This window comes from Empidonax traillii, unplaced genomic scaffold (assembly GCF_003031625.1).
Source record: "Empidonax traillii isolate 1590-97213 ecotype Southwest subspecies unplaced genomic scaffold, ASM303162v1 scaffold659:size354235, whole genome shotgun sequence".
NCBI classification, from domain to species: Eukaryota; Metazoa; Chordata; class Aves; order Passeriformes; family Tyrannidae; genus Empidonax; species Empidonax traillii.
In genome coordinates this window covers 115566-128877 of record NW_020955852.1, presented here as the reverse complement: position 1 = coordinate 128877, position 13312 = coordinate 115566, and the positions used below count along the sequence as shown (strand labels likewise).

Genomic DNA, 13312 nt, shown 5'->3' with positions numbered 1-13312 from the left:
AGTTTCCAGAAACTAGAAGTGGATCACACAGTGCTTTGTAGAAGCCTCCTCTTGTTATCTTTACAGAAGGACTGTGATGACCCAGAGTTAAGATTATAAAAATAAAAGATAAAGAAAAACGTTTCAAGCAATACAAGACATGCAAGTGTGATAACCAGTGTTTAATATCTGAACTTTTTCCTAGCATGTTTACATACATACACAAGCCTGAAGAAAAAGGTGTCCTTTAAATACAATTGTCTACATCTGAAATTTTAGTATTATACAAAACTTTGAATATAAATTAAAAGTAGCAATAGTAAATGTTTGCATGAACTCAGATTATACTGTTCTACACACAGACCTATTAAACAGTAAAGGCACTATCCAGGGTAGCTTTGCAAAATTATCTTCCTGAGGCCATCAGTATGAACCATGCTTCTACTTCAGAGTTCTTCTGTAATTTCTGTGTCTCTGAATAAAAGAAAGAGGTACACATAGGAAATCCCATGTTGCTCAATTTCCTGTAACACTGTGCCAGCAGTGCCTGCCTGCAACAGAAACCAGGTGAACAGCAGGGACAATTTAACAGGCAGTGGCATATTGGTTAAGTCTTACACAGGAATGTAAAAAAGAGAAGAGGTTTCTAAAATCTCATTGGGGTAGTAGTGATTTTACAGGTACAGTAGGTTACCCCTCATGGTAGAGCAGGGTGCGGTTTATTCCTGGATCATGAGAATTCAAAGAAATAAGTGCTTAGGTTATGACTTAGGCCAAGAGACTCTCCAAAAAGCTAATGCTACCTAGCTCTCTCAAGTACTGTTATAGGTTTAAAATAGTCTCTTGTAATTTTATCCTACCATCATTAGGGGGTACATGCTGACAACAGCACCATGATCTATACAAGACTGGAACGAAACAAACAACACTGATTAGTACTGGTTTTTCTGACTGGACAAGTACTCATTTTTTAATTGACCACTTTTTATCGAGATACTATTTTTGGCTGAATTTAATTTATGGGTGTCTCGAGTACTGTGTGCAGTTTTGGGATCCACAATACAAGAAGGATATAGAAATACTAGAATGTGCCCAAAGGAGGGCAACAAAGATGGTGAAAGGACTAAAAGACATGAGGAGCAACCGAAAATACTAGCTTTGTTGAGCTTGGAGGAGAATGAGGGGTGACCTCATTGCTGCATACAGTTTCCTCATGAGGAGGAGTGGAGAGGAAGATGCTGATCTCCCTGGTGGCTAGTGATAGGACATGATGGAATGGCTTAAAGCTTCATCAAGGAAAGGTCAGATTGGATAGTAACAGGAAAAAATTCTTCAATTAAAGGGAAGTCAAGTACTGGAAAAAGCTTTTTAGGGAAGTGGTCCTGACCCCAACTCTATAAGTGTTTGAATAATGCTCTTAGATATCTAGTTTAACTTTTAGGTCACACTGTGTGATGTCAGGCACTGGACCCAATGACCCTTTTGAGTCCCTTCCAACTCAATATTCTATGATTATGTGTTCAGTTTATATACTCTCAGTTTAAGTTAAAACTAATTTGAGGACTGATGTCTTCAGTTTTAAAGTAATTCAAATAACCAATTCTTTCACCTAAAGGCAGAAGACAGTATGGTATGTACATAACACTATGCACTATGAATACCCAGACAAGAAATGGTCCAGTCAGCTGAACATGAAGCACAAGTTACATGGAAGACACTCCCTGCAAATCTTACAATACCTGTATTAAACTGTACGACAGGAAAAAAAAAAAAAAAAAAGTAATGGTGCATTCACTTTCCTGTTCACCCTTACAGGCTTTAGAGAAACTCCCTGATATCTTCAGTTTAACAATGCATAATGCCCAGCTGTCATTGTGAGGGCAAAACCCAAAAACTACTTTCAACAGTAATTACATCAACTGATGAAAAAAATCCTTTAACAGCTATTAAATACAATACCTTTGTCCTTTCTAGGTGGAGAAGGACAGAAACTAGAAAGACATATCAATGTGAATAATTAATTATTCTACAGTTGCCTTGTTCCTTATATTCTCCTTCTTTGTCCTTTCCTGGGTGTCAATAGTTGTTCACTAATTGGCAAAATACACTGGATGGGCTGCACATCTGCAGTGTCTGAAAACTGTCATTCTACAACTCCCTGATCTATCCCAAGGACAGAAACATCTTTCAATTTTAAGCTCCTAAAATCATACGCTCACTCTGTCCACGAAGTTGCAGGGCAAAACCCAGTTTACACCCTAACACTGCGCAAGTGCAATTCAAAACTTGAGATTGTTGTTGATAACATACAATGCCACAACAATGAATCAGCCTCAGAACTTACACCATGCAATGACCTGTTGCAATTATCTTAAGTATTATAAGGCAAATGCAGAAGTGGTGCATCATTCAGACTTACCTACTGCTTTTCAGTAAAACAATTTTTAGCCCAGTATACCTATTTAAAACTTTTTATTCCAATATATATAAACCTTACAAAAGATTTCACAATCAGAGCTGACCTGCAGCGTGATAGAATTAAAGATAATCAGACAACCAGACATTTGACTGTACCTGCTTTACTGACACTATCAACCTCTGCTCTCTGAACCATGTCCTAGGCCATTTCACTTGCCACAAGGCAGTTGAGGGCCCATTTTCATACTACCAAAAGATGACCTCAAATCACTTTTCCATCATGATAGCCAGGCTGCCAAGAACAGGGGATGTTTAGGACATAGGCTAATGATAATCTGAATAACACCAAAGTGCTGCAAAGGTAGAGATTGATATTTTCTTCTTCACCTAGGACACAAAAATCCAGGATTCTCCCAGACAGAAATTTAACAACTCTATAAACAATGAAATGAGTTAGCTCATCAGTGGACCTCAATGTGACATTGATTACCTGAGAAGTTTACGTAGACTAGAAGAAATTAAGAGGTGCGATGAAAAAACTAAATATTATTAATTACTCTGGACAAGTGTTATTCCTAGATGCATGCTCAAGACACAATTACATAAGAATTAAGTGCCTGTAATGCACAATAAATCATTAAATGCAAGGCAGGAATACAGATCTTGAAAAGTTTCCCCCCTTCTCCTCAGCAGCCGCTACCAATAAAACTAAAATTAATCTCAAATCGCATCATACAAGTACACAAAGAAAAAGCGTTTTCTTGCACCAGTGGCACTAAATCCCAGTCCAAATCGAGCTCTTACGCCCTTGAGCCCTTGCCGAGATTACTCTGGACAGGTAGCACCTGCTCTAAGGAGTAACCTCCTGCACGTCCAAGACCTCTGCTCACAGGTTCCTCGAAACGCCGCGGTTTTACAGCAGCTTGTAGGGCTAAGACATTGTCACTGTCACTGCCCTGTGCAGGCAGGCTGAAACCCGGGGTTCGGGCACGCGTGTGGATAGAGAGCAATAGGTTCTCCCGAAACCAAGCGCCTCTTTAGATTTTCTCTGACGTTACTCTTCGTTTGTCACATACTAGAAGCTGATACGTTCCTCCTCAGGCCAAATTCCCCCTAGCGCGTCCTGCGGCACACGCGAGCCCAGCCATTTTGAGAGCCACAGGCGCCGCCAAGTCGCGGCGGGCGGGGGCGGGGCAGCGGCAACAGGTGCTGCCGCAACCCGCACCCCTCGGCGAGCCAGCACTCGAGCACGACCACCACAGCACAGCCTTCCGCCCGGCAGCATCACTGCGGAGTGACGGCCGCTCCTCCCCTTCACTGGGCCCACCCCACCCTGCAGGCCTTAGCACTCCCCCCCACCCCCCCCCCTCGCCCTAGCCCGGCCGTCGCATTCACCTGCGCCGGGCCGCGCCTCCGCCATGCCAGCACCAGCCCCAGCGCCAGCGCCAGCCCCGCTCCCCGCTCCGCGCTCCGGCGTCCCCGCCACCGCGCGCGCGCACGGCTCGTGCCCGCGACACCACCCAGGCCCGCTCCTGCGCGCGCAGCCGCACGGCGCCCCCCGGCGCGAGCGGGAGAGCGGGGGCGCGCACGGGGCGGGCGGGGAGGGGCGGGGCCGGGCCGGGCGGGGCGTGGCCCTGAACCCGCACACGCGGCGCCCGCCGTGCCCCGGCCCGGCCCGAGCTGGAAACCGGGAACCCTGTGTGATAATGCAAACAAGGAAGAAAGGAAACCAACGGCGACAAAGAAATGCTAGCGCTGGCAATAAATTGATCATTTGTTGGCAGTCGGCTTGCCTGCTGCATTTTAGAGCCCGGCTAAGCCAAGAGCAGGAGGGTGGGTTCAGGACAGCTCGTCCCTCTGTCTCAGTGCATAAAAGATGTGCTTTCCCTAACCTCAGGATAGAAGGCTGTATCATCAGGCTATCTATTGCATCCTGCATGCAACTGCTTAAAGGAGGTGACAGAGACACACGTGTCATCCCAAAAAGCCCACACAAGGATTCCCATACTCCAGTTGGTATTGCAGATAAATCTTATGCTCCAGCTACAAATACTCCATAAGGATTGCATGATTCATCATACTGCGGGTTTCAGCACCAGTGTTTAGCCATTGTATGATTCAAACCTCTCTGCAGAGGTTTGCAGTGCCATGGTTACAGTACATCTACTGAACATTTCAGAGTCCTTATGGTGCTGCTGATCTTTACAGACACTGCAGAGAAAGTTTGCAGTTTTATAGCATCAGCAGCTCTGAAGAAGGGCACCTCAGAAGCACTGCTGCACAGTCTTTCTGCATTTTGACCTCCCTTCAAAGTTCCATTTGCTGCATAGTTCTACTACTCCTAGTGGGCAAAGTTCATGGCTTTAAAACCCTTAAAGAACCACTGGGCTTATTGCAGAAACACTACCCATTGAAATGCACCCCAGACTCCTGACATTGCAGGGGACGTTTGCAAAGCAGTATGGCAACACCCTTATGAAGATGCTATGTGTTTTGCCATGGATTTTGAGTGTATTTGAAGTCCTTTACTATATGTAAACACAGTGACCATCTAAGGTTGGTCAGGTATGTGGCAGTGCCATCCCTTCAAAGATGTATGGTTTTCCATCTGCTGTCAAGAAACTTACAATAGTCCTCTGGTTCCCGTAGACTTCTCTGCAACTACTGTAAAGATTGTGTCCATAATATTCACATAGAACTACTAAAAACATTTCACACTGTTTTTCATAAATACCACAGTACTACCACTTCAGTATCCACACTCTGTTTTTGTTACCACCAAGAAAACAGTTTCTGTCTGAAAAGTACTATAGGGATTTTCACCTGTATGTTCTGCTGCACAGTTGCCAATTATTAGGTCTATACAGGCCTACCTTTGTTCTCTGTTTTCCCTTTTTATCTAAACAGTTCTGCTTTTTTTTTTTTTCTTTCCCGTCTTAAATTTGCATTGGGCCAATTCCATCCACTCCTGATAGCCTAACTTAATTGCCTAACATTTCTGTACAGGCACATGATTTTATTTTCTTGTTTAGTTTGGCCAAAATAGTCTTTCTATCTTTTCCTTATAATTTCTTCTTTTCAGTTCAAGGATAGGGTAAGGATCTCCCCCCTGTATCATACACCTTCTCTTAAAACATATTTTTTTATTTCTACTTTGTCATGCTTGAATATTTATTTCCCCATCTTTTTGCCATTTATCACTCATTTCTTTTTTCAGTAGCTGCTTTTTTTCATCTAACCAGTATGCCTCTCAGGAAGTAGCAGGGAGAGAGTGCTTCATATGTAAAGCAGAGCTGGGAGCTGAGAGTCTGTAAATTCCACAATACAAGAAGAGTGAAAAAGAGCGAAGCAAGTTCACCAATAGCCCAGGCAACAGGACAGGTTGCTATGCGAGCCTGTAGTGACGGGCAGCTCAAGCCAGAAGTCTAGCTGGTGGTCAAGGATTAGAGGAGGGTAGGCACAAGCATATCTCCAATAACTGGAGTTCAGGCAGAAAGGAAAAGAGCAGGTATTTTAAAGCAGCAGCGGAAAGAGCAAGGGGCAGGCACCTATTGAGGTTTTTCAAGGCCTGAGAGCTGCTTATAAAAGTTGATGCTGAGCTCATTCAGACAAACTCCCAGAGTGGGGGGAAGGGGCATGGGAGAGATGTATATAGGTCTCTTACAAACATAGATGTCTTCGGCAGCAGGGATGCCAATAAACAGCCTTGCCTCCAAGGGAGAGGGGGAGATGAGGTAGGGAAGCAGAAGGACGGGGAAACCCTAGCCATTGTTGTCTGTGTCAGCATGCATTCCAAAGATGATAAATCCCTAACAGAAACATATTCACTCCTGAGCTGGCATTTCCTGGAAGAAAGGATTGCAAAGGATTTCCTGGAAGTCCTGATTTTTAAAGAAGCTGTTCCTAGGTAATTCCAGATGCCATTAAGGTTGCAATCCCTGCAGCCACAAGCAATAATCTAATACAGTACTATGTACACCTCCAGAAGGGAAGAGTGCTGTGGGCACAGTCAATTGCAGCACACAGTGATGCTCTGTCTCTTTCATCCTTTCCTACCTTACATAAAGCCCTCATAGACAAGTTAAAAAAAAAAAAAAAAAAAAAAAGTCCACCAATATGTGCTTTTGTTTTAAAAAAAAAATGTCTGTTGCTGGGGACAGCTTTTCAGAAGCATCCTTCCAAAAGCTAAATTTGGGCATAACACTGGAAATAGAATCCAAACTTCTGACAGATGAAAAGTAAACCACACCATGAGACAGGCTAAAAGGGTTTGAAGAACAACTTACATAAGGCATAAAATCTAATAATAAATCCCTTTCAAACACTTCAGGCTCTGGACATCTCTCAGACAGACTGCAGCACCAAGAAAATTAAAAGAAATTTAAAGGAGCATACAGAGAAAATAACCAAAAATCTAAACTCATTCCTTACATCTGTGCTCACTACAGCAGATATGGATGAGATTCCCGAGCCAGCTCTTCTTTTTTAGAAGGGGAGTCACCAAGGGTTATGTCTTGAAAGATTCAGTATGTAACATATAGGTTATGGAGCATTTAGGCAAAATTAATAGTAATAAATCACAAGCTCCAGATGGTATATACCAGCAATTTAAAAAGAATTCAGGGGCAAACTACAAATGTCCTGAAAAACCTCTAATATAAAACTGCTTTGGTAGGAGAAGACAGGGATGCGTCAGCTACAGCTGACTTTCAAAAGACTATTTTAAAAGAATGCCATAAGATATCTAGCAAAGTACAGGCCTGGTGTCCATAGTGGGCAATCAAATGGAAACTGTAAGATAGCTCAGAATTAGTGAGTATATGCATAAAGATGTTTTAATAGAGATGAATCATAATGGCTTTTGTAAAGAACTGCCTCATAATCCTACTGAAACATTTATGAATCCCTTGTGGCTAAGGGAGATAGATCCTGGAATCCTGACCAGGAATTTCTGAAAGGTATTCGGAGAGGCCAGTCATCAGCTCTCAAAAGAAATAAGTAATTGCAGGACTAAATAACTGATTGAAAGATAGGACATAACACAGTATGAACCAATAGTCCATTTTCACAGTAAAAGGAGGTCATCAATAGAGTCCCACAAGGAAGTGTTTTGGAACCTAATCTGTGCAACATATTTCTCAAAGATCTGAAAATGGCAGTGTCAGAGGGTTAGAGTTATTTAGGGAAATATAGGCAGGGCAGGCTGAGAAGAACTGCAAGCAGAAGAGTCTTTGGATATTGGGTATATGGGCAAAAAAATGGAAGCAGGGCATATAGAATAAACCATCCTATCTTCACATTTGAAATGAAGAGCCCTGAGCTGTTACAACAGGTAGTTGTATGAAAATGTGTCCAATAGTGTGGGAAAAAAAGCAAATAATTATTAATCATTGCTAAGAAAGGAGTAAAGAATTAACAGAGATAACACCAAGACAGTGTAAAAATTGATAAATATTGTACACAAATCCAGGTCCTCCATCTCAGAGGACAAAGGAACAGGGAAAGGTTCGGAAAAAGGCAAAGAAAAGGGATCATAAGCAAGACTGACTTAGATATGTTGCCTAAAAGAAGCACTTAAAAGAAACCTCTAAGTTTTTGAAATAAGGCATATACCCTGAGGTATCTTCACTACAGCTTATATGTTACAGCATGACATGATTATTCATTTTTCATTCCCTGTATTCCTGGCATTTCCCAATACTAATTAGCATATATGCATATCCTTATAAGGTCTCTGAGGGTCTTCATTAGTGGTCTTCAGTAGTCTTCTTTGAAGCCCCCCAAAGTTCTAAGTGACCACCTTGTGAACTTCTTCAAGTCAGTGCACCTGGTTAAAAAGCAACTGGGTGTTGTCTGGCTGACTGCCTCAGTTCCCCCCTTCATTGCTTCTTTAAATCACTTGGCTCAGTTCTCTGTAGTTTCCATGTTGTTGTTCTGAAAAATATATATCTCTATGTTTCTGTTATTATGAGCCTCAAAAATGTCCAAGAGACAGAGAAGCTAACTAAAACTTTTATTCAAATAAAAGGGAGAGTTCACTAGACAATCCCCAGTGAGGTCTCTCAACCTGATACAGGTCACAGCCTCTTATCCCTTTGCCTGAAATGCAGGTCTCTCCCCGTTTCCCCTTTGGCTGAGGTACTCTGAGGTTACAGCATTCCCAACATGCCTATAATGTGTTCCCCATTACATGGTCCCTTTGTTTCTGGGCAAATTGCACCTTTCCATAACTAAGCAACTGAACAACCAATAAATTGTCACTACCCAGCATCAAATGTAACTACACTACAAATTTTGCAAGAACACCTGTTTATTCCTAATATTGTAAATACTAGCAGTTCTTGTTACATTTCTAAACTCCAACATCACATAAATCTTCTGCAAAAGAGTGTGTATGTTTATGGATATGATAGAGGTCTGCAAAATCTGGAACAGCTTAGACAGAGGAAACATACTGAGCACTGACCTTTGAAAGGTGACGTACAATAAAAGATCAGAGTCGTGGCGAGGCAGCACTGAAAAAGTAAAATATAAAAAAAAAAAAAAAAGTTACATTGCACTTTTAAGTACCAAGTATGGGTGCCCTGCTGATCCAAACAAGTTTGAAGCTAAAAACCATAGTAGTGGGGTACTAATAACGTGGTACTGGTTAACAGAATGGTCAGTGTCAGTTAAAAGACAGCAGCCCAGCAGGGAGTCTCAGAGATGACTTTTCAGATGTTGAAATTCTGTACCGACTTCTGATTTCTGAGGTGCATTGTCGCAGCCTGGGGGAGTAAAGGTCAAACTACTGAGTATGAGGGGTGAAAAGTGATCCTTTATTATGGGGGCACAAGGGTTTAAATAAGGTTCTGAGGGAACTTGCCAGAAGGGAAGGCGGAACTAGGGAGGGGCATGCTAAACAGAGACATACAAGGAAAGAGAGAAAAGTTTTAACCACAAACAGGGAGGAGTAACCATATAAGGACGGTCTAAACAAGGGAATGCTGTATTGCAGCAACGGGGAACCAATCAGAAACAAGGGGGAAAAGGGGTAGAGAATATAGGAATTCTTGTGAAATTGATAAAGTAGGATACACTAAAGGGTAAAAGGAACAATGCCATGAAATATAAACTTTAACATGATGGCCACACAGCTCTGCCAATCACTTGAAGGTGGTAAAAGTGATCTCTTCAGGAATTCCATTAACATTCTCATCTGTCTCCTCTTCCTGCCACCCAATGGCATATCTGTCAAGCTCTCCATTCTCCTCAGTGCCTAGCACAAGCTGATCTTGCCTTTTGTCCTGATGTCCCAGATCCTAACAATGTTCTTTCTACTTATGGAAGACAAGTTCTGAAGACCCCACACAGCCCTTTTACCCGGCCAAAGAGAGGTGGCCTACAGCAACTGTTCCCTTCTACACATTGCTGAGATAGATAGTGATTTGAACCCTTCAGCAAGCAGCAGCTCTGCTGTCCTAGAAGGAAGAAAGAAGCAGGTCACCCACAGGCCTATGGAGGTGCTGAAAGCTGTCTGGTTTTGTGTTTAAAGAAACTTCACAACCTGAGCATTCACGAGACTCTCTGGCAGACGCACTCTCAAAACCAGACACTTTAACTGCTGGGACCAAAGCCGCTTCACAGTGAGCAGTTGCAGTGAACCAACAGGTGCCGGGCTTGACTCCCTCCACACTCCACTCACACAGTCAGACCAGGTTTCCTTACCGGTTTGACTCCAGGTGTCCCATAGCAGAGTCTCAGAAGTCTAGTTCATTGAGGTAATTTATTCATGGCGCAGCCGTTATCCAAAAGGTCAGCAGTTCACAGCCTCTTGTGTCGGGCTCCTGCCCAGAGCTCAATCTGCATCTCAATCTGCAGTTTGCAAGCCCAGCTACCTGGACCAGATATATTCCTCAGCAGTTTGGAAAACAAATGAGGTAGCAATGTGCGTCACCCAAAGACAGTATGTTGTGTTACCAGGAACTAAGCTGAGATCACCACGCTGCAGGTATAGAGTAGGTATCATTTTAGTATGGCATCCTTAGGGAGGCAAGTAGGACCAAAGGCTTTTATACTAAAGGACACCTGGCAACTAACTTATGATTTTCTTGCTGCAGGCAGTATATTTTGGGGGAAGAATTTAGCTATAAACTCTGTCTTGCTATAAAGTTTCTGAGCATCCATTGTTCTGCCTGGCAAATCTTGATGAGTAGTACTATGTGCTGCTGAGATGCCCAGTATGAACACAAAGCATCTCCAATGTCCATACAAAACCTAACATATTTGGCTTACCATATATATATTTGTCAGTTAACTACACTTCTAACCTTAAGGCACTTGCTCCATTGCATTTGTCACATGTACAGCTGGCATGTAGTACTGAGTAGTCACATCCCTGTGATTTCTAGTCAACTTTTCCTACTTTATATAATTTCATAAAATCAAGAGGATTCTAACAATGTTGTGTCACACAATTTACTGTGATAGGATTAAATTTTCTTTAAAAAGAAACGGTATTAAAGTTTAATCACAAGGGATTTTACATAGATCATTGCAACCAGTACACTCTCCTTCCTCTATCACTTATCATTCTTTGAGGAAATAAGCAAAATAATTCACTGCATGAAGAAAAACTATACAGGAGGACCATGTCAGATAATTTACCACCTGGATGTTATCCCAATACTGAGAAGAGGCAATAAGAATGATACTTCAGAAATTATACAGAAAAAGTCTTTGGTGTCATGGTAACAGAATGAAGAACCAAAGCCCCTCTCTGAGTTACTTTCATAATCAGAAGAAAGCGTGTCTCTGAATTCATGAGTAGCCTGTGGCAACAGGGCTACTTTCCAATATCTGACAAATCAGAGAGGAGAAGATCTAAAAAAGAGGTATTACAGTATTGAAGAGATATGCACTCAAAATACAGTAAAGCAGGAGAAAGCTTAAGAAGGGAGATAAGAATATGATATATCATTTTCACCCTGAACTAGGACCCCCCAGATTCTTACACAATGTCCATTAGACTACAGGAAACAGAACCTTTTTGCATCCTGCAGTATGCTTCCCTGAAAAAACTTCTAAAAAATTTATTCTCAGGACTCTGAATACTATGCAGCAGTGATAACCTAGCAGACAAGTTCAACTTGTGTGTCTCGATCTGTCTTACACTAGAGGAAAAACCTGAAAAAGGTGAAAATAGAGAAGAGCAAAAAATAGCATATCTGTGTTGTTATAAGTTAGTTTAAGAATTTAGACAACTCAATTCCAATTAAAAATTGATAAATTTATTAAGCAAGCGATAATAAAGCAAACAGTGCTGGGTGGTCTGGGGGGCAAGTGCCCGCCCGAGACACACCCACATTGTTTGAAAACCGCGCTTTTTTTACCCTTTCGATATCAGTTGTTGAATATTCATTCATTGTCCGTTTGTTGCCTTAAAAGGTAATTTTCCCTGCTTTGGAGGTGGGTGTTACCTTTTGGCTGGTTGTTACTTATCTCCCCTGGGCTCGTACAGGGGAGTCTTGCATCATCCCCACACTGCAAGGCATGGAGGGCCTCTCTGTATCCACATGGCACAGAGAAATACATTTTTATTTATAATTTGTTCCCTGTTCCCGGCCGCAAAAGATTCCCTGGTGTTAGGTCCAGACAGGACCCTTCACCTTACAGACTCCACGGTACGCCTAGAAGTTAGTAAATATACAGAAATAGTTCTTTTGTTAGTACCTCCTTTTTATTTTAATTTGCTTGGAATGAAACCGGTGCCTTTACTTATCACATGTGTCAAACTCCTTTACTGTCAATTTATGTAGCAGAAACTCATAATTCTGCAGAATGTATGTGTGTGTATGTACATACCTGTATAGAGAGTGAGAGAGAAAGAGGAAGAGAGAGAAGTAAAATAGGAAGAGGTTCGGTTATACCAGATAGCCAAAGGTAAACAACTGCTCTGTGACTAACTGCAAGTAATCATCTAACTGTCAGATCAGTTAAACAGAATTTCTTAAGGGTCAGCACTGAGGCTGACACTGTTTAACATCATCATTAATGACTTGGAAAAGGGGACAGAAGGATCCTAAGCAAGTTGGCATATGACACAAAATTGCAGGGAGCACATGAAAGGCAGACCTGTAATTCATATTGACCTTGACAAGCTGGAGGAATGGGCTACTAGGGAACCCATAATATATACACAGAGAGGCTAATCTAACTGGGTGTCATAGTTCTGATTTTAGAAAGGAATTTTTCTTTTCCTTTCCCCTTCTTCCCCCTCCCCCCCTGCATGAATGCTATTCAAGAACCATCAAGTGAACAAAAGAGTCGGCCTGGCTCCTAACGACCGAGAATTAGTCTCCTGGCAACGACGAGGGAGGAGTTGGGAAGAAGGCGGGGTGGTTGGGAGCTTAGCTCGGGAGCAGGAGGGGAGGCTACAGCTGGCAGGGGGAGACTGCCTGGTTTCTCCTTTGTTTCTTCTTCCCTGTGGGAGCTCTCTGCAGAGTTACGGGCTGGTTGCAGTCTTGGTTCTTTTCCACAGCGGGACTTTCACTGAGTCGTGAGTTTTTTTCTTCCATTGGGAGAACTTTCTGTTTCCCTTCCCCCTCCCCCCTCCTCCCTTTCCACCCGGCGGAGACCTGGGATCCAACAGCGCCGCCCGGTGACGAGCGCTGGACATTGCAAGTTCCACTCCTCTAGTGATCCAACAGCGCCACCTGGTGACTACTATAGAACATTACAAGTTCTTCACTTTTGATAACTCAACAGCGCCACCTGGTGACTACTATAGAACATTACAAGTTCTGCACTTTTGATAACTCAACAGCGCCACCTGGTGAACGGTATAAGACATTGCAAGTTTTTACATCTCCAGTGACGCGACGGCGCCCCCTGCTGACTGTGGCTGGAACTGCACCAAAGAGTGCTAAAAATTGAA

At 42.6% G+C, this 13312-nt stretch overlaps 1 protein-coding gene across 3 annotated transcripts in view; it reads right to left on the bottom strand.

The window, feature by feature from the left end:
- The window catches only part of NFX1 (nuclear transcription factor, X-box binding 1), a 66079-nt gene extending 62220 nt beyond the window's left edge, over positions 1 to 3859 (bottom strand). For all 3 annotated transcript variants that reach the window (XR_003572968.1, XM_027899348.1, XM_027899349.1), the window contains exon 1: positions 3793 to 3859. Coding sequence is in view for 2 of the 3 variants with exons in the window: in XM_027899348.1 (XP_027755149.1) it covers positions 3793 to 3817 (25 nt within the window). In the remaining variant the exon portion in view is untranslated. The remainder of the gene's footprint in view (positions 1 to 3792) is intronic.
- Between the last annotated feature and the right edge of the window lie 9453 nt (positions 3860 to 13312).